Genomic DNA, 18130 nt, shown 5'->3' on the forward strand with positions numbered 1-18130 from the left:
CGGGTCAGAGGGCTGAGTGTAGTGGCCAAGGTCGCCTGCGAGTCCAGGAGCCTCAGAACTAAAGCAGCAGTGGTGACGATAAAGAAGAGAATGTGGGGTGGGGGGTGGGAAGGAAGCAGGAAAGGAGGGGGAGGAGGGAGAGGGGAGAAGTGGGGGACGGGAGGAGAAAGAGAGAAATATTCATGGTGGAAGAGGAGGAGGACGAACAAGGGGTAGAGCGGAAGTGGGAGGAGAAAGAAATACGCTCCTCTTATTCAACCCTCATAAGCACCTACGAGCACCGCCCAAATTCACCTCCTGGCCCCAGGTGGCTGCTGCAGTTCTTTAGCCACCACATCCAACTCCTGACCAGCAAGCATGAAGAAAGAGGAGGGGTAGGACACTGCCCAGAGATTACGCACATCCCACTGGCTAGAGCCTAGGCACATGGTCTCGTCAAGCTGCAAGGGACCCTGGGAAATGCGGTCGTTATTCCAATGACTTTGTGGCCACCTAAAGGTTGGGGGTTCTTTCATTAAAAGCAGAGTCTCTGCTATTCACACATGAGGAAACGGAGGCACAGAGAGAAAAGTAACTTGCCACGCAGACTGTAAGTGAAGGAATTTGTAGCAGGCAGAATAAAGCTACCCTCCACCCCCAACCAAATATATCAGGTCCTAATACCTGGATGTTATATGGGAAAAGATGTGATTAAATTAGCAATCTTGAGGGACTCCCTGGCGGTCCAGTGGTTAAGACTCCGCGCTTCCACTGCAGGGGGGCACGTGTTCGATTCCTGGTCAGGGAACTAAGATCCCACAAGCCGCATGGTACGGTCAAAGAAAAAAAAGGTAAATTAGGAATCTTGAGTTGGGGACATTATCCTGGATTACCCAATAGGCTCTAAATGCAATCACATGTACCCCTACAAGAGGGAAGCAGCGGGCAACTTGAAGATGCTGTCCTTGAAGACTGGAGTGATGTGAGCACAGGTCAGGGATCACCAGCAGCCACCAGGAGCTCGAAGAGGCAAAGAAGGATCCTCCCCTGGAGCCTCTAGAGGGAGCACGTCCCTGCCGACACCTTGATTTCAGCCCTGGGGCACTGACTTCAGACCTCTGGCCTGCTGACTGTGAGAGGAGAAATTTCTGTTGTTTTTAAGCCACCAAGTTCACGATAGTTTGTTACTAACCTAGGCACAGGGAACTCACCCAGACTCCAGACAAACCCAGGCTGCCTGGCTCCAATGATCATGTTCCTTATGTCTATGATACCAGGAGCCCCCAAAAGGAACTGCAATGGAAAAAAAGGTTGGGGCCTTTCCCAGCACTCTGAGTCAGAGATCTGGACTCTGAACACCTGCGCCTGCCCCTGTGTCAGGCCATGTCCCCTAGCACCGGGCAGTCCCAGCCCCAGGGCCACAGGATGCTGCATTCCGTCACACTGCCAGCAATTTCCCCAGTCCAGGGGCTGGAGTGAGCAAGGAGGGGAGACCTAATTTAGGATGAGCTCACTGGGAGGGTTATTTATTCTATTGCTGGGCCATCAGCGTTTCCATGTGGTGCCCACGCGCTGAGCCAGGAGGTTGTGAGGTGTCCCCAGAGAACTGCAGCTTGTGGGCAAATCTTATGGGGTGTAAACAAGCCCAAGCCATCTTCTCCTTCTTTTAATTTTTTTTTCTTTTTTCCCTTCTGCATGTCTATTTCGTATCCTACCCTATGTCTCACCAAATTGGGTTCACTGATAATGAAACAGGCCAGCCACGTGGAAACCTGGGGCATATTCTTACCATCTCCCCTTCCCTCTGCCCACATGTTGTCCATCACCAAGTCCTGTTGATTCTGCTTCCCAAGCATCTTTGGACTCCATCCACTTCCCCCCATCGCCACCATCCCCATCCTAGCCCAGGTTCCCTCCACCTCTCTCCTGCCCACCAAGCTGGCCTCCTGCTTCCACACTGGCCTCCTTTAATCCATTCCTCGTGCTGCTGGAGTCCCTTGTGCCACATGAAAATCATATCAGACCACCACTGTGAATTGAAGTGTCCCCCCAAACTCATGTCCACCTGAAACCTCAAATATGACCTTTTTTGGAAATAGGGTCTTTGCAGGTGTAATTAGTTAAAATGAGATCATACTGGATTAGGGTGGACCCTAAGACCAGTGCTGATAAGAGGACAGTACACACAGGGACACACATAAAAGAGAGCCATGTGAAGACGGAGGCAGAGACCGGAGTGATACAGATGCAGACCAAAGAACAGCAAGAATCGGCGGGAACCCCCAGAATCTGGAAGAGGCCGGGAAGGATCTTTCTCTAGACCCATTAGAGGGAGCACGACCCTGCTGACACCTTGATTTCAGACTTCTTACTTTCTGAATTCCAAAAGAGTACATTTCTCTTGTTTTAAGCCGCACAGTTGTTTATTATTACTATTATTAATTATTAGTACTATAGCAGCCCCAGAACAACTCATACAGCTCCTCCCCGCCCCTGCTCCGCCCTCACTTCACTCCCATCAAGGGCAGCCTGGCTCTCGGGATAATGATGAAGCTCTTCTCCTTGGCTTCCAAACCCCTTCAAGATCTGGCCCAGCCCACACCCGTGCGCATCTCCCACCAGGTCTCTCTCTCCGCTCCAGCCTTCTGCTTTTTGCCCCTTGGTTTTTCCACGTTCTTTTCCTCCACGGTCTTGCCACTTGCTGCTCCCTCTGCCTAGAACTCTGCACCGGACGTGGTCTTGGTGGCTGGGAGAGGGGTGGGCCTGAGAACCAGTACCTGGGGCCTCAGTTTCCCCTGGTTCCCCGTGGGGTGCCTCCAGCCAGAGCGGGGGTGAAGCCTGAAGGGAACTTGGCTCCCACTGAGCGCTGACTTTGCAGAAGCTTCCATGGGTTTTCGGTTTCTGAGTATTCAGCCCAGTGTCCTTCACTCCAAAAGGTGTACCTGCCATGCTGGCCATATATGGATTTCTTTTCTTTAAGAGCATGTCTGTTTTAGCTCCAAATTCTGAACATGACCTGCTGGGTGTTTTTCATCTGGCACCTCAACAACCAAATTCTGTGACTTCCAGGTCATCCTGCATCTACTTGCTTCATGTTCTCCCTGTGAAAGGCCCTTTGTTGCTCTAAGGAAGTGTCCCAATAACAAAGGACAGTTAATTTCACTCCTCTCTCTGGGCTGGACACGGGCCAGAAGGGAGGGGAGGTGAAGGACCATTGGGATAAGGGTCAACGTCCCCTCTAGAACATAAGCTCCGTGAGGGCGCAGGGTCCAGCCTGCCCTCTGCTGCACCCAGAGCAGCCCGAGGGTGTTGTGTGAACTGATCGTGGCGGACAGCTCTTCTTCCATGCCCAGCACCTGCTCACCTCTGTCTACGTTCCTCGGTTCCCCTGATTTACTTTATTCCATAAGTTCTCTGGCTCAGCCTGTGGGGAACCTGTGAGAGCCCAAGCCAAACAGACCATCCTGTTCCACGGGTTCAGGGAGAAGCGTGTGACCCCATCAGAGCCAGTGACTCACAAAGACACTGTCACTGGGGCTTCTGGGAAACTCCTTGTTCCCCTCGTTCTGGAATAAGGAAGCTCATGTTGCCCTGGAGCTGCTGGCGGCCATCTTATTAGACTGAAAAGAGGGACCGATGAAAGGAAGGAGAACTCGGTCCTTTTTCTATTCTTAGAGCCCCGGATCCAGCTTTCCCTAAAGCCAGATTTGATTCACCCCCATGGATTACTGTTGTTATACAAATTGTTCATTTTTTTCCTTTAAATTAGTGTGCATTGGGTTTTTGGACATACATAGCCACAGTAGGCCTGCCCACTTATTCATATGAATGAATGAATACATGAATGAATAAAGAACTAAACTCCAGTTCAAGCCAATGGATATTGTCAGCACCCTGCCCACATATCCAGAACACAGGGCTTTGCGCTGTGCACTGAGGGGGAGGCTTGGACCCCACCCTCAGAGTTCAGAGTTTAGGGCCACCCAGATGTCCACCGAGGCCTCCTGGGCCTTGAGATGACCCTGGACCTCTCATTCCCTGTCCCATGAAAGTCCAAAGCCCTCCCAAGATTTCTGTGAATTCCAGGTCATCTGAGCTTCTCACGGGCCCCTCAGATTCTGAGTCCTCTTCACTGAGTTGACATGGCAGGCGGATCCTCATGCGCCTCTGTGCTTTCTCTCCTCCATACCATGAAGAGCCAGATGGGGAAAGCATCTCTTTCCACACACTACCCCCTTCTCCAGTCTCCTGAGTCATTCACAGGGAACGGCGTTGGCTGGGAAGGGGTGGGCTCAGGGCCTACGGCTCAGCCTGCAAAGAGTTTCTAACTGATCTTCAGACATCCTTGTTCTAGGAAGACGGTCAGCCGCACCAGCCACTAAGGGTCGTCACCTACCAGCTCCAGCACGTGTAATTCTCAGCCCCTGCAAATTCTCTGCCTCTTCCCTGCTCTCCCGTACAGATTCCTGCCTCCTGCAATGCAGACACAACCCACCCTCAGGCCTAGCCTCACAGCAACTTAGTATTTTTCACAAATCAAGACAGTTTCCTCCCTAATAGGGATACTCGGGCCACCATGACAGTCCTTTCTTTAATATACATAAATTTATTTATTTGGTTTTTTTTTTTTTGTCTGTGTTGGGTCTTCCTTGTTGTGCGCAGGCTTTCTCTAGTTGCGGCGAGCGGGGGCTACTCTTCGTTGCAGTGCGCGGGCTTCTCATTGCGCTGGCTTCTCTTGTCACAGAGCACGACTCTAGGCATGCGGGCTCAGTAGTTGTGGCACACGGGCTTAGTTGCTCCGTGGCATGTGGGATCTTCCCGGACCAGGGCTCAAACCTGTGTCCCCTGCATTGGCAGGCAGATTCTAAACCACTGCACCACCAGGGAAGTTCCACCATGGTTTTTAATTGTTTTCACTCTACTGCAAAAGTTGAAATGATTTCAGTTGCCGTTTAGAGGGAGTATCAACAGTGTGCCAAATGCTGTTCTGGGCCCGTCTTGCAGATGACAAAATTGAGGCTCAGAGAAATTAAATAACCTGCCCAAGATCACATAGCTTGTGAATGCAAGAGCTTGAATCCCAAAGTCCAGACTCCTTACTTTTCCAGTTGAAAGACAAGTCCTCCCGTGGTGACTCCTTGATAGAGGGTTGGGCCAGAGTCTTCATTTAGGCCAATGTTGCCCAGGGGAACTCTTGTTGATGGTGGAAACGTTCTGTATCTGCACATGAGGCTCTCAAGCACTTGCAGTATGGCTTGTGTGACTGAGGATCTGAACATTTTACATCATATTTTGATTATTTAAATTGAGATTTACATTGCCACACATGGCTAGTGGCTACCATCAGACACCATTTTAGAAGAAACTGTTAATATGATTTAGACTGAGCTTTGTACAAGGGAAAAGGGAAACCCTACTGTCTTAAAGAAGGAGGGACACTGTCCCAGTCTCTCACCGGACCAGTCATGGTGGACCGGTGGCCCTGGGGACAGCCACCCCATCCCATGAAGCCTGTCTCTCATGTCTCCTCCTAGGACCTCACTCCGTTCCTGGCCGGGGCCGTGCTCTGCCCTGCCTTGCCCAGGCTGGGCCCTCTGTCTAGAGGATTCTCTGTCCTCTCTCTCTCCTGAACCGCTGGTCTGGTTACTTCCCACACATCCTAGTCTCAGCTGACATATTATTCCCACCAGGGAGCTGTCCTTGACCCCGGGGTTGGGTCCACATATCACACCACCCTTTCCTCTCTAACGCGCAGCACAGTTGTAACTAAGTTTGCGTGAACTGCTTGCATGGTAACCATCTCTTCTGCTTCCCTCGAGGGCTAGCAGTGCGTCCGCTTTATCCCTCGTGTATCCTTAGCAACCTGCTCAGAGCTTGGTGCATAGAAGAAGCTCAAATGAATGAACCAGTCAACTGAGCTAGAGACTGAAAATGCCAAACCTTCAATTCTCTAACACTCCCCTCTGATCTAGATGAGCGGGCAAAGTTTTTCTTTAAAGCCAGGTAGTCAAAATGATAGGCCTTGTGGGCCATACAATCTCTGTTGCCACTACTCAACTCTGCCATCGTAGGGCAAAAGCAGCCACAAACACTATGTAAATGAACGGGCATCGCTATTCCAATAAAACTGTATTTAGAAAACCAGGTAGTGGGCCAGATTTGGTCTCCAGATGGTAGTCTGGCGACCTCTGTTCCGGACTTGAACGGGGAACATCCAGCGAAAAGCAACGAGAGAGGGGCAAAGCGGAGACTCAACGGCTCAAGTGCCTGGAGGGAGCACGGCCGAGCATGCCCTCCAGCTCTCTGCCCCTCCACTGATGGGAGCAAAAGGAAACTTCCCCAGTGGGGCTCTTGGGCAAGACTTTGGGGATGCTTCCCGATGCAGAGGAAGGGAGTAGATGAGCCCAAGTCCCCTGGTTTGAGACTCTGGCCAGGGCACAGAACCAACTCCCAGAGCCAGGGAAGTTGTGCCTACAATGGAACCCATTGATGGAGAACAAGGGTGGTGTTGAAAGCTGGTGCGTCGCTTGTCACGGTTCGCCAAGGGGATGCGGTAAGCTGGGCTTTCTTCACATCCTGATGTTGCTGCCGATCTGGCGCAGGGGGCCTTCCTGTCCTCGGGAGAGCCCCCGAGCCCCGCTCAGGAGTGCATTCTGCCCTTTGTTCTGGCTGATGGAGCCGGGAGCTGGGCTGCTCCAACTCTAAGACATACCGGTGATTCCTCTGGCTGCTGGAGGCCTTTCCCTCTGCCCCAGCCTCCCTCCCAGGGACGTGGTTACCCAAGTGCGAGATGCAGGCCTTTTTTTCAACTGCTTCCTTGGATGGGTTTGCTTTGCAGCTGTTTGTTTAACTGGCGCATTCTGCTTGGTGTTGGGCAAAGGGACTTTCTCTTTCATGAAGGAAGCCCTTTGTTTCACAGGTATTCCTAAGAGTCCGCTTCCACTGTGGTCCGCAAAGCATCTGCCCTGAGGGAGGAGGGCGGGGGAGGGAAAGAAGGAAAGCATCCGAGGCCTTGGCATGGGGTCCTCTGCTCACCCCATCCTCACCCACTGGAATGACAGAGGTACACAAAGGGTTGGTTCTCCTGAGGCAAGACCAGCTCCAAGGCAGGGGACTCCCCTAAAGGGGGGCAGGTGTGCATCCCACAGGCCAGTGTAGAGACCGCGGGGCTTTCTGGCAAACCCTACTTGGCTCCACCTTGTTGAAATCTTAGGCAAATGCCTGAACCTCCAAGAGCCTCATCATCCCATTTTCCTTGTCCCATCATAATGCTGGTGATGCCTTAGGGAAAACGCGTGCGGGGTGCCTGCCACACAGGGGATGTCCAGTAAAGGGGCCATGGCTATTCTAAGGGCCTTCTATTCTGTGGTCTCTGCTTCTCTTGGTGAGCCAACTTTGTTCTCTCAGAGCAGCTGTTCTCTGGGGCTGGAACTGGCCCCAGCCTCACAGTCATCTGACATCACGAGCAGAAATGAGAGAAATCCCAGGGAAGGACTCCGATTGGCTTAGCTTGTGTCACGTGCCTGGACCCACCACCCTGGTGCTCAGTCACCTGACCACACCTAGACTCCAGGAGAGAACACTGTGACTGGCCATTGCTATCAGAATCACATAGATCAGTTTCCCAGAAGGACGGCAGTGCAGCTCAGGGAAGACACGGCAAAGTGAGTCCATTACACACTCCCGTGTGGCACTTTATGGGAAAGCACTGCCCAGCAGCCTGGGATTGAGACAGCCTTCCTTGGAGAATGTCAGGAAAAGCCCAGAGACATACACGGGGCTCGTCTTCCAGGAAGCTGTGAGCGTGGTGACATCCAAGTGGTACCACACCCCAGCTGAGCTGAGGCAAGCAGGGGGAGAGGGTGTCTAGAGCTAGATGAGAGCTTCTGAGGCTGCTGGGAACTAGGAATCTGGCCCAACTGGGGGAGTCACCACTTGTGAAATATACCCCCTGCGTGTCCAACACTGAGGAGGGACGGTGGTGAGTGAGACAGACACGGCCCGACCATCAAGCCATGCCAGTCTAAGAGGGGAGGGAGACGGCCGTTAAACAAATAAAGGCCCAGTTAATATATAATTACAAAGTGAAAGTGATGCTGTGAAAAAAGACGGTCAGGGATTGAACCTCAGAGGGTCAGAGAAGTCTTTTCTGAAGCTCTGTCCTTTAAACTGAGAATCACAAGTGAACTGGCTCTAACCAGGTGACAGGCACTGAGAACATTCCAGCAGAGGGAACAGCATGTGCTGTGGCTCTTCCCATCATCGTGAGGCACAGGAACACCAGAGGCTTGAAGGACCGGCCCTCTGATTGCGGAAGCAAGAGGTAAGCCTACCGTGAGGCTCTCGGACGTGTTACTCACTGCGCTGCAGAGTCAGAGCCAGAATGAGAAGGGCAGAGACAGCAAGAGTCTCGTCCTCGTCCAGGGCGCCCTTTGCTTGGCTGTGATTTCCCTGGAGCTGGGAAAGCCGAACAAAGGATTGGATTTGCCACAGAACTAGTTCATAATTGACACGGTGAGCACTTGCTGCTTAGGTCTGCCCCACACTCCTCCGAGGCGCTATCATCCATCCCGTCCAAAGCAGAGTGGCAGGTGTGACCCAGACTAAGCCAATTACAACACCCTCTCCCCTCCATCTGTCTGAGGCAAGAATGGGAATGGAGCTAACACTCAAAGAAAAGCAGAGCTGCTCAGAGCTGAGTGACAAGAGAGAAACAGAGACAGACATCACTTGAGCCCCTGGGTTCAGCTGCACCTGAAGCCAGAGCTATCCCTGGCTTTTTTAGGTTCATGCGATGATTACATACCTTTTGAAATTTTTTTCTAAGTCAATCTCAATTTAGGTTCTAACATTTGGAACCCAAATGTACATCAGAATTCAGGATGATCCAGACTGTAGAAAGGTAATACATGCATATGCTGTACAATGGGGGAACAGCTCAGTATCAAATATGATATTTCTAGAGAAGAACATACGAATATTCATGCCAATGGGGATCAATAAAGACTGTAAAATGGCCTCATGTCAGGCTTTGCTGCCACACGAATTTGCACCAAACATAAGAAAAGCACTTTCTATTTTCACAGTGGTTTAAGCTTTTGCACTTGTGGCTAAGGGATTGCAGATCCTGAAATATATCAGAAATTCATTCAAGTAACACTTATTGGCCCCCCATTAGGGGGTCTGGGCACCGTACCAGGTGTTTTCTGCAGATAACATTCTGAGCCTTTGAAACTGGACTGCAGAAAGATGAGCGACACTGCCAATGTCATGCAGCCCTAAGTACCAGGCTTAGTTTCCAAACCAAGGTTTAGCACCGAAGTCTGTACTTTTCTGTCACCCCAGTGGTTCGCAAAATCCATTCTGTGGTGAATTTTCCACTAGCACAGCACAATGAGAAAAATAAGGGCAAGATGTTGACTTTTTCAGTAGATAAGATGTACTTAACCCTGGGGATTCACTTCTATTCTGATTGTCTACCTGCTTTTTCGTGCTCAAATGTTCTCTTGAAGGAGAGACAATGGTAGTGGACTCAAAAATGCCTTCACACAGCAAAAGTAACCTTCACCTATAACCTTTACCAAAGACCAGTGAGAAAATGGTACTTGGTCGATGAAATTCAGAAATCCAGGAGGCCCAGAGTCCACGGGACTGATGCAGCATCCATCCACCAGGACACAGGTCTTCGTGGAAACCACAGGCAGCCTCTGCTCCCCATACCTGCAACCTGTGGCCCTGACGCAGAGACCAACGGGAAATACAACATGTGTACTCGAGACCCAGCTGATTCCTGCCGTGGCTCCCATCAAAAGCAGTTTTCTCGGGCTTCCCTGGTGGCGCAGTGGTTGAGAGTCTGCCTGCCAATGCAGGGGACACGGGTTCGTGCCCCGGTCCGGGAAGATCCCACATGCCGCGGAGCGGCTGGGCCCGTGAGCCATGGCCACTGAGCCTGCGCGTCCGGAGCCTGTGCTCCGCAACAGGAGAGGCCACGACAGTGAGAGGCCCGCGTACCGCAAAAAAAAAAAAAAAAAAAAAAAAAAAAAAAAAAAAAGCAGTTTTCTCTCTGTGGGAATATCTGTCACTTTCACACCGTGCCTGTCGCAGAAACAATTGCTGAATCAGTTCCCCAGGAAGTGCCAACCTGTCTCATTTGCATGCTCAGGTCTTCGGGGATGGGAGTGGTGCCTGTCCCCATTCTATCCCCAGGGTTGTCCACATCTTGTAGGAGTTGTCTTGAGGATGACATGAGAAGAAATCTGTAAATCCCTTAGCACAGTGCCTGACAGGGAGCAGGTGCAAGGCAAATGCTGGTTTCCTTCTCTCTGCAAATTGACGCACAGGATCGTATTAATTTTTTAAAAAACAAAAAAACCACTTCTCAAGTTGTATGGGAGTCTGTTTTTGGTCTCATCCAACAGAGAATTTTTTTTTAAAAGAGACTTAATTAAAACCACAATGAGATGCCAATCCACATGTACCAGAACGGCTGAAATCGAAAAGATGGACAACATGCAGGACACAGGAGAATGTGAAGGAACTAGAATGCTCATACCCTCCTGGTGGAAAGGTAAACATGTATCCACTATGGCAATCTGTCTGTCAGTATCCATTAAGTAAAACATATACCCTGGGGCTTCCCTGGTGGCGCAGTGGTTGAGAGTCCGCCTGCCAATGCAGGGGACGTGGGTTCGTGTCCCAGTCCGGGAAGACCCCACATGCTGCGAAGCATCTGGGCCCGTAAGCCATGGCCGCTGAGCCTGCGCGTCCGGAGCCTGTGCTCCGCAACGGGAGAGGCCACAACGGTGAGAGGCCCGCGTACCGCAAAAAAAAAAAAAAAAAAAAAAGAAGATATACCCTGTAAACCAGCTATCCCACAATTCCAGAAATTAGCATTTATGTCCACCAAACAGTAAATACAAATATATTAACGGCAGTTTTATTCATAATAGCCCCAAACTGGAAGCAACCCAAATGTCCATCAACAATAAAAATTAACAGTAGTATATCAATACAGTGCAGTATTACACAGCAAAGAAGAATGAACTACTGCTACTGAACCACATGGATGAATCTCACAGACATGATAATGCTGGACAAAAGAAGCAAGACACAAAAGAGGACGTTTCTATGATGTCTGTGTTAGTTAATTTTATGTGTCAACTTAGGTGAGCCACGGTGCCCAGATATGTGACCAAACATCATTCTGGATGTTTCTGTGACAGTGATATTAACATTGATGGATTTTGAGTAAAGCAGATTGCCTTCTCTAAGGTGGTGGGGCTAATCTAATCAGTTGAAGCCCCGAAGACCTCCCAGAGTGAGAAGGAACTCTGCCAACAGATGACCTTCAGACTTGAACTACAACATCAGCCCTTTGCTGGTCTCCAGCCTGCCGGTCCACCCTGCAGATTTGGGGCCAGCCACCCTCCATAACTGCACAGCTATTGCCCTAAAATAAATCTTTCTCTATATATTTAAGTGTCCTATTGGTTCTGTCTCTCTGGAGAAGTCAGACTAATACAACATCCACAACCAACAAAGTTCATCTATGATGATACAGATGAGATCAGTGGTCACCTTTGGGTGGGGTGCTGAGTAGGAGGGAGAGGAAGGAGGCTTCTGGGGGTGCTGGCAATGTTCTATGTCTTGATCTGGGTGTTGGCTACACAAAGGATTATCTTTGTAAAAATTCAGCAAGCTGTGGGACTTCCCTGGAGGTCCAGTGGTTAAGACTATGCACTTCCAATGAAGGGGGGTGTGGGTTTGATCCCTGGTCAGGGAACTAAGATCCTGCATGTCGCGCGGCTTGGCCAAAAAATGGAATTGAAAGAAAAAAATTGAGAAGAAAAAAAATTGAAAGAAAAAAGAATTTAAAAATTCATCAAGCTGTATACTTAAGATCAGTGCATTTTATTTTATGTGTGTTATATCCCAATAAAAAGCATAAAAACAAAACAAGATAAAAACATTGTTTGTCATTCCCCCAGGCTCCATCCAACACAGGAAACTTATCTTTCTCTGCAAGGAGATCCAGGGCATTGGCTGGGAGATGGCCAGGCACCAGCTGGTGGGATGAAACTGCTCAGAATACATTCATTCATCCAACAAACGTTCAGCAACACTCTACCCGGTGCTAACCACTGGGACACACAAGACTCATTCCCCGCTTGTAGGGAATTTATGCTCCTTCGTAAAGTTTCATTTTAAGGAAAGAATCACACACACGAACGTAAGATTACAACCGTGACAAGTGCTGCGAAAGGAGATGCTACAGTGAAAACCAATATTTAAGGGGATTCGACCCATTTGGGCAAATCAGAATTTCTTAAGAAAGTTGCAACCGAGCTGAGGTCTGAAGGATGAGTTAGGGGCAAAGAGGAATGGGAGTCTGGAATAGGCCCTTCCCAGAGGAACAGCAGATCCAAAGTCTCTGTGGCAGAGAGACCAGAGTGGCTGAAGCAGGGAGAACAAGGGGAAGCCCAGTGCTGGGCGAAACCCAAGGGGTCTGTGAGAGCCAGGCCACTAGACCACACTGGCCTGGGAGGCCGTGACAATGCTCAGGGTTTGATTTAAGGCAGTGGTTCTCAACTGGGAAGGGGGTAGCGTGGAGGAAGGGCGACCGTGCTAGGGACCATTTGGCTATGTCTGCAAACATTTTTGGTTGTCCCATCTTGACGGGGGTGGGCAGAGTGCTACTGGCATCTAGTGGGTAGAGGCCAGCTTGGTAAACATCCTACAGTGCCCAGGATGCCCTACGATAGAGAATTATCAGGCCCAAAATGTCAGTAGTGCTGAGGTTGAGAAACCCAGCTCTAAGAGAAAAAGACCTCTGGGGGTTACAAGCAGAGAGTGGAGGGTCATGTGACCAGAGTTGCATTCTGAAAACTCCCTCTGGCAGCAGTGTGGAAAAGGGAACAGTCTAATAATAACAACAGCAGCAGCAACCACAGCAGCTCCCTCTTTATCGAACACCTACTATTTGCTAGACACCATGCCAAGCCCTTTATGAGCATCACAGCGCTCAATCCCAAGAGAGCCCCATTTTACAGATGAATGAAGCGAGTGCCAGGGAGGGAAATTCATTCACCTAGGATCACGCAGCTGGACAGTGGTGGACTTGGGCTCTGGAACCCTGTGAAGCCTCTTTAGCCCGACCTGAGCAGGAACAGGCTTCCATCTGCTCTAGCCGCAGCTCAGAGATACTTGCTCCATCCTTCCTGTGGACCTAAGGGGCTGGTTCCTGTGAAGCATCATGCCTCCCGCCCACAAACTGTTCAGACATCATACTTCTCCCCCGCAAATTACATGAGAAGGACACAACTAATCATTCCTGCCTCATGGAATTATTCTGGAGAGTAAACAGGTGGAGACCCACCCCTTGGTCAATTAGGGCTGCCCTTTAATCCTGCCTGTGTTGTTAAACATGCTGTATTAAGACCATATTTTTTGTAGGCACAGAAGAGGGAAATCATGTAATGGCCCCCAGAAAGAGCTCCTGGTTCCTTGTAGCAGGCCGGCTTCCAGCCCCCCAAGGGATGCCCCTCCCTGGCCTCCTTTGTTGCATTTCTGCAGAAGGAAAGGCGGGCCCAGCACCTACCAAATGCTGGGAGGCCCCTGGATGGAACCCTGCAGGAAGAGCTTCTCTGGGAGAGGTCAGATCCCGACAACCAGGTTTCCCAGGATTTGGGGGCCTTCCCTGGGGTAGTGTTAACCCAGAAGAAAGGGATAGAATTGTTGGGGACCCCATCCTCTTTCTTCTGGTAACAGCACCCATTTTCATCTGGGGAGCCACACCTCTCCATCACTTTCAGTCCATATTATCTTCCACAGTTGACGCCCCGCCCACTGCAGGTCACATGATCTCACGTGGCCAAACAGCATGTTCCAGTCCAGTCCAGGGAATCCCTAGGGACTGGTTCCCCAGGCACCTGCCCAGCCGCCCACTGACGCTCAATCCTAGGCACTCAGAATTTTGTAGAGGAAGAAAATCTCTTTCCACTGAGACTGCTAACTTGGAAGGTCTTCATCTGACCAGGGGTCCCCTCACAAGGACAGCCAGTCTGAGAGTGAAGACAACAGAAAGGTCAAGACCACACCTGAAAAAGCCATGTGAGCCCCAGGTCAGCTTGGGCACTCTCGGACTTTTCACATACCCAAGCCAACAAGCTGCACTTTTTGCCAAAGCTGCTCTGAACTAAGGTTTCTGATACTTGCAACCAAGGAGTTTCAACATGGATCCTACCTCAATTCCACAGGTATCTGCTGCGTGCTGGGTCAGGCTCAGTCCATACCAGCCACTGTGGGTCCTTACGGTGAAGTAGACTACAGGTCTCCAGCCACGAGGAGATGACAGAAAAGAAAAATCTTTTCTATTACGTGCATCTGGGCAATAAAAGGGATCAGAAGCAAAAGAATCAGTCCAGTCTCTTTCCATTGTGAATCACAGAAATCTGATTCATATGTGTCTAAGGAACAGTGGAAAGTTATTGGCTCATATAACAGCAATGTCGGGACTTCCCTGGTGGTCTGGTGGCTAAGACTCCGCACTCCCGATGCAGGGGGCCTGGGTTTGATCCCTGGTCAGGGAACTAGACCCCGCATGCGGCAGTGAAGATCCCGCATGCGGCAAAGAAGATCCCACACGCCGCAACTAAGACCCGGCACGGTCAAATTAAATAAATAAATATTTTTAATAAATAAATAAAAGCACTGTCAACTTTAGGAATGGCTAAATCCAGGTGCTCAAAGATGCTTTCAGGAATCCCTCCACACACACACACACACACACACACACACTTGCTCTCACATGGACTCTCTCTTACACCCTCTTGCTGTATCTCTCTCTTTATCCATTCATCCATCCACATTCATTGATTCTTCAGTATACATCTTTTCACACATTAATATCTCTGAAATCAGAATGTGACTTATAGCCAAAGGCATGTCATAGCTTAACTGGCAGTCTTTTTTTCTTAGTTGTACATAAAATAATGAATTGTATGTCTTACAATCAAAGGAATTCCTTTTCTATGGCTAGCTTCTCTAGGTCTGAGCCTCGCCCACTGCAGAGGGGTTTCTTCCACGTGGTGGAAGAAGAGGAAGCATGGCCAGAGACAGCTCTAACATCCCAGAGGCAAGGGAGAGCTGATCTCCCCCATGTCTGTGTATAAAATGACAAGGAAGGCTTCTGATTGGCCCGGCATGGGTCATGTTACAATCCCTGGGGACTTGGAAATGGGGAGCTCTGATTCTCCAGGCCTGGCCCTCATGCCCACCCCATAGCCTTGGGTCCAAGCTTCCATGATTGTCAGCTCCACCCAAGCCACAAAGAACACAGGAGGGCAAGTGAGGGCCTGGGGGCAAGGGATGCTAGACAAACATCATCAACAAATGTCTTCAACCAACTGCATTTATGATCCTGATTACTATTCAAGCTAATGCATACTGACCATAGAAAAATGAGAGAAAACAAAGGATGAAGATAGAAATCACCCTCAATGCCACTGATCAGCGCTCAACACCATTAACTCGGGTGCAGTTTGGAGTTTTCTGGGACAAATCACTAAATGAAAAGCTGGGTTTGCTGGCAGTCGTTCTCTTAGCAGACCAGCCCTGGTCCCTGAGGAGCCCATTAACATTGGCTTGGACTCTTCAGCCCAGCATGTGGCCTGGCCCAGCCTGGCACGTACGGGGTCAGACAGACCGCCCTGCCCGCCTGACCTCACGCACATGGCCCCCATCTGAGCTGCTTCTTGGCAACCCTGCTCCTCTGCCCTCAGAATGGGGTCACCAGCTGAGGGCAGAGCGAGGCCCTCAGAAGACTCCAGTCCTAATCTCTTCTTGCTCTGATGTGAGCATATGAGTGGATGCAAACACTCAGGGAGGCACGATGTGCGGGGTGCATGTGCAAGCATGTACATGTGCATGCATTCACACACATCTGCCTCTGCCCATATGGGGAGAGTGTGTGTCCGTGCAAACGCATGTTAAGGAAATACATACATGTACATGTCCACATATGTGCATATGTGGGTGCGGGGTTGCACCTAAAGCCAGACAAGGGCTCCAGCTCACCCAGGACCCTTCCCGCGCAGCCACCTGCTGCCACCCCCACCCCCAGTGGAGACTGATGCCTCTCTTTCCTTCCAGAGCTCTCACTTCCCCACCTCCTGGCCTCTACTCCCTCCCCAGCACTCCAGGGAAAGCACAGGCCTGTTAGTATCTCCATTTGCAAGATAAAAAATTAAGGTCCAGAGAGTTTAACTGAGCAGCAGCCTGTGGTCACACCACCAGTTAGTGGTGGGACAGACCACTGTCTCCTGGCTTATGTCTCCAGGGTCTTTCCCCCAGAAAGGGAGTTTTAGGGCTCATTCAGATAACAAAGCAACACATTCACCCATCCTTTCAACTATACAAACATCTCCCGGCACCTCTGAGAGCGCAGGACTGGGGCCAGGGGCTTTGGATACAGTATCTCCAGTCCTCCCAACAGCCCATCGACTCCATTTTGTACAGCGGAAGCTCAGGGAGGTTAAGCAGCATGCTTGATGTCACATAGTAGCTGCAGTAGATGCTACGGTTTCAGACTCTAAGACCAAGACTGGGAGTGGGGGCACCGACAGCTCACAGAGAGCTCCTCCCTGGTAATCGCCCTAGGCCTCAGAGACCCGCTTCATCCAAGCCCAAGGCCCTTCCCTGGACAGCAGTTTGCATCTAGTGACCAACTGGTAGATACAGTTTTTGCCTTGCCTGGGTACCTCTGTGAGAGGCCCACCCCGCTCAAGAGCTCCCCCAGGGGATGGGCCGAGACGCCCACCCCCCTCTGCCCAGCTCAGCTGCCCACCCTCCCGCACAGGTGTGGCTCCTGAGAACACACCCCATTAAATGTCCCGCACACAAATCTCTGGTTTAAAATTTGTTTCCCAAGGACTCAACTGAAGGCAGGTAGTGAGTGCAGGGCTGGGACCTGAAGCTGAGGCTGACGGGCTCCCACATCCAAGACCTCCCCACCTGCCACTCTGTTGTCTGGGCCTGATGCCCACTGGGGCCTCACGCCTCACCTGCAGCATTCTGGCCAGCGGCCAGCTCCTGCGTCCCCCGTCAGGGCTGGGAACAGCCTGGCTACTAGAGGAAGCAACGGGGTGTCTCGGAGTGCGGGGCAGCCTGAAACTTCGGCAGAAGAGCCGTTTGTCTTCCTGGAATTTGGACTCAGCAGCTCAATGCCAAGCCTGGGGGCCACACAGAACTCCCCCCCACCCTCCCCCCCACCCCGGCCAGCTTCCTCTGAACCTCCCTGAGCTCCCCACGCCCCAGCCGCCTGGGTGCCGTTACCCCCGACGCGGTCTCCCTAGCGGGGTCCTCAGCCGTACTCGTCCCTCTGCCTGGAATCCTCTTCCAGGCCCTCGACATAAGCTGCCCCTGCCTCATCGCTCGGGCCTCATCTTTTCCCCAGTGCTAACTGCACAGGAGCTTCTTCTAAGGCACTTTTAAGACTCCTAGTGTGCTCAGGCTACCCCACCCAACCCTGACCCAGGGCAATTAAGTCAGCCTCTGGGGAGAGGGACACCGGGGTTTACGTTCCTCAAGTCAGGGGTCAGCAAACTTTCTCTATACAGGGCCAAATACCGCCTCTACTGCAGCTACTCAGCTCTGCACAGGCAGTGCGCTGAAGGAGCGTAGACAATGTGCTGTGGCTGTGTTCCAATAAAACTTTATTTACAACAGCAGGCTGCAGCTGGATTTTGTAGTTTGCCAACCCCTGCCCTAGGTGAGCCAAGGTTGAGAACTACTGTTGGAAAGCAAGCTAAAAATAAACAAACAAACAAAATGAAACAACCGCAAAAAGAAAAACCTCTGTCACTCATTGTGTGAGTCAGATTTCCTCTCTTGTTCTCACCATGAAAACAAATGCAGAGGGACTTCCTTGGTGGCACAGTGGTTAAGAATCCGCCTGCCAATGCAGGGGACACGGGTTCCAGCCCTGGTCCGGGAAGATCCCACATGACGTGGAGCAACTAAACCCATGCACCACAACTACTGAGCCTGTGCTCTAGAGCCCACGAGCCACAACTACTGAAGCCCACTCGCCGAGAGCCCGTGTTCCGCAACGAGAAGCCACCGCAATGAGAAGCCTGCACACCGCAACGAAGAG

At 50.9% G+C, this 18130-nt stretch overlaps 1 protein-coding gene across 6 annotated transcripts in view; it reads right to left on the reverse strand.

Moving 5' to 3' along the window:
* TFAP2C (transcription factor AP-2 gamma) overlaps positions 1 to 18130 on the reverse strand; it is a 221380-nt gene that overhangs the window by 163831 nt on the left and 39419 nt on the right. For 5 of the 6 annotated variants that reach the window (XM_049698952.1, XM_049698954.1, XM_049698951.1 and 2 more), the window contains exon 6: positions 14222 to 14361. In XM_049698952.1, coding sequence (XP_049554909.1) covers positions 14222 to 14361 — 140 coding nt within the window. Of the gene's footprint in view, positions 1 to 14221; positions 14362 to 18130 lie in introns of those variants that run through there. The other variant, XM_049698956.1, reaches the window with a different exon arrangement.

Source organism: Orcinus orca, chromosome 16, assembly GCF_937001465.1.
Source record: "Orcinus orca chromosome 16, mOrcOrc1.1, whole genome shotgun sequence".
Lineage (NCBI taxonomy): Eukaryota > Metazoa > Chordata > Mammalia > Artiodactyla > Delphinidae > Orcinus > Orcinus orca.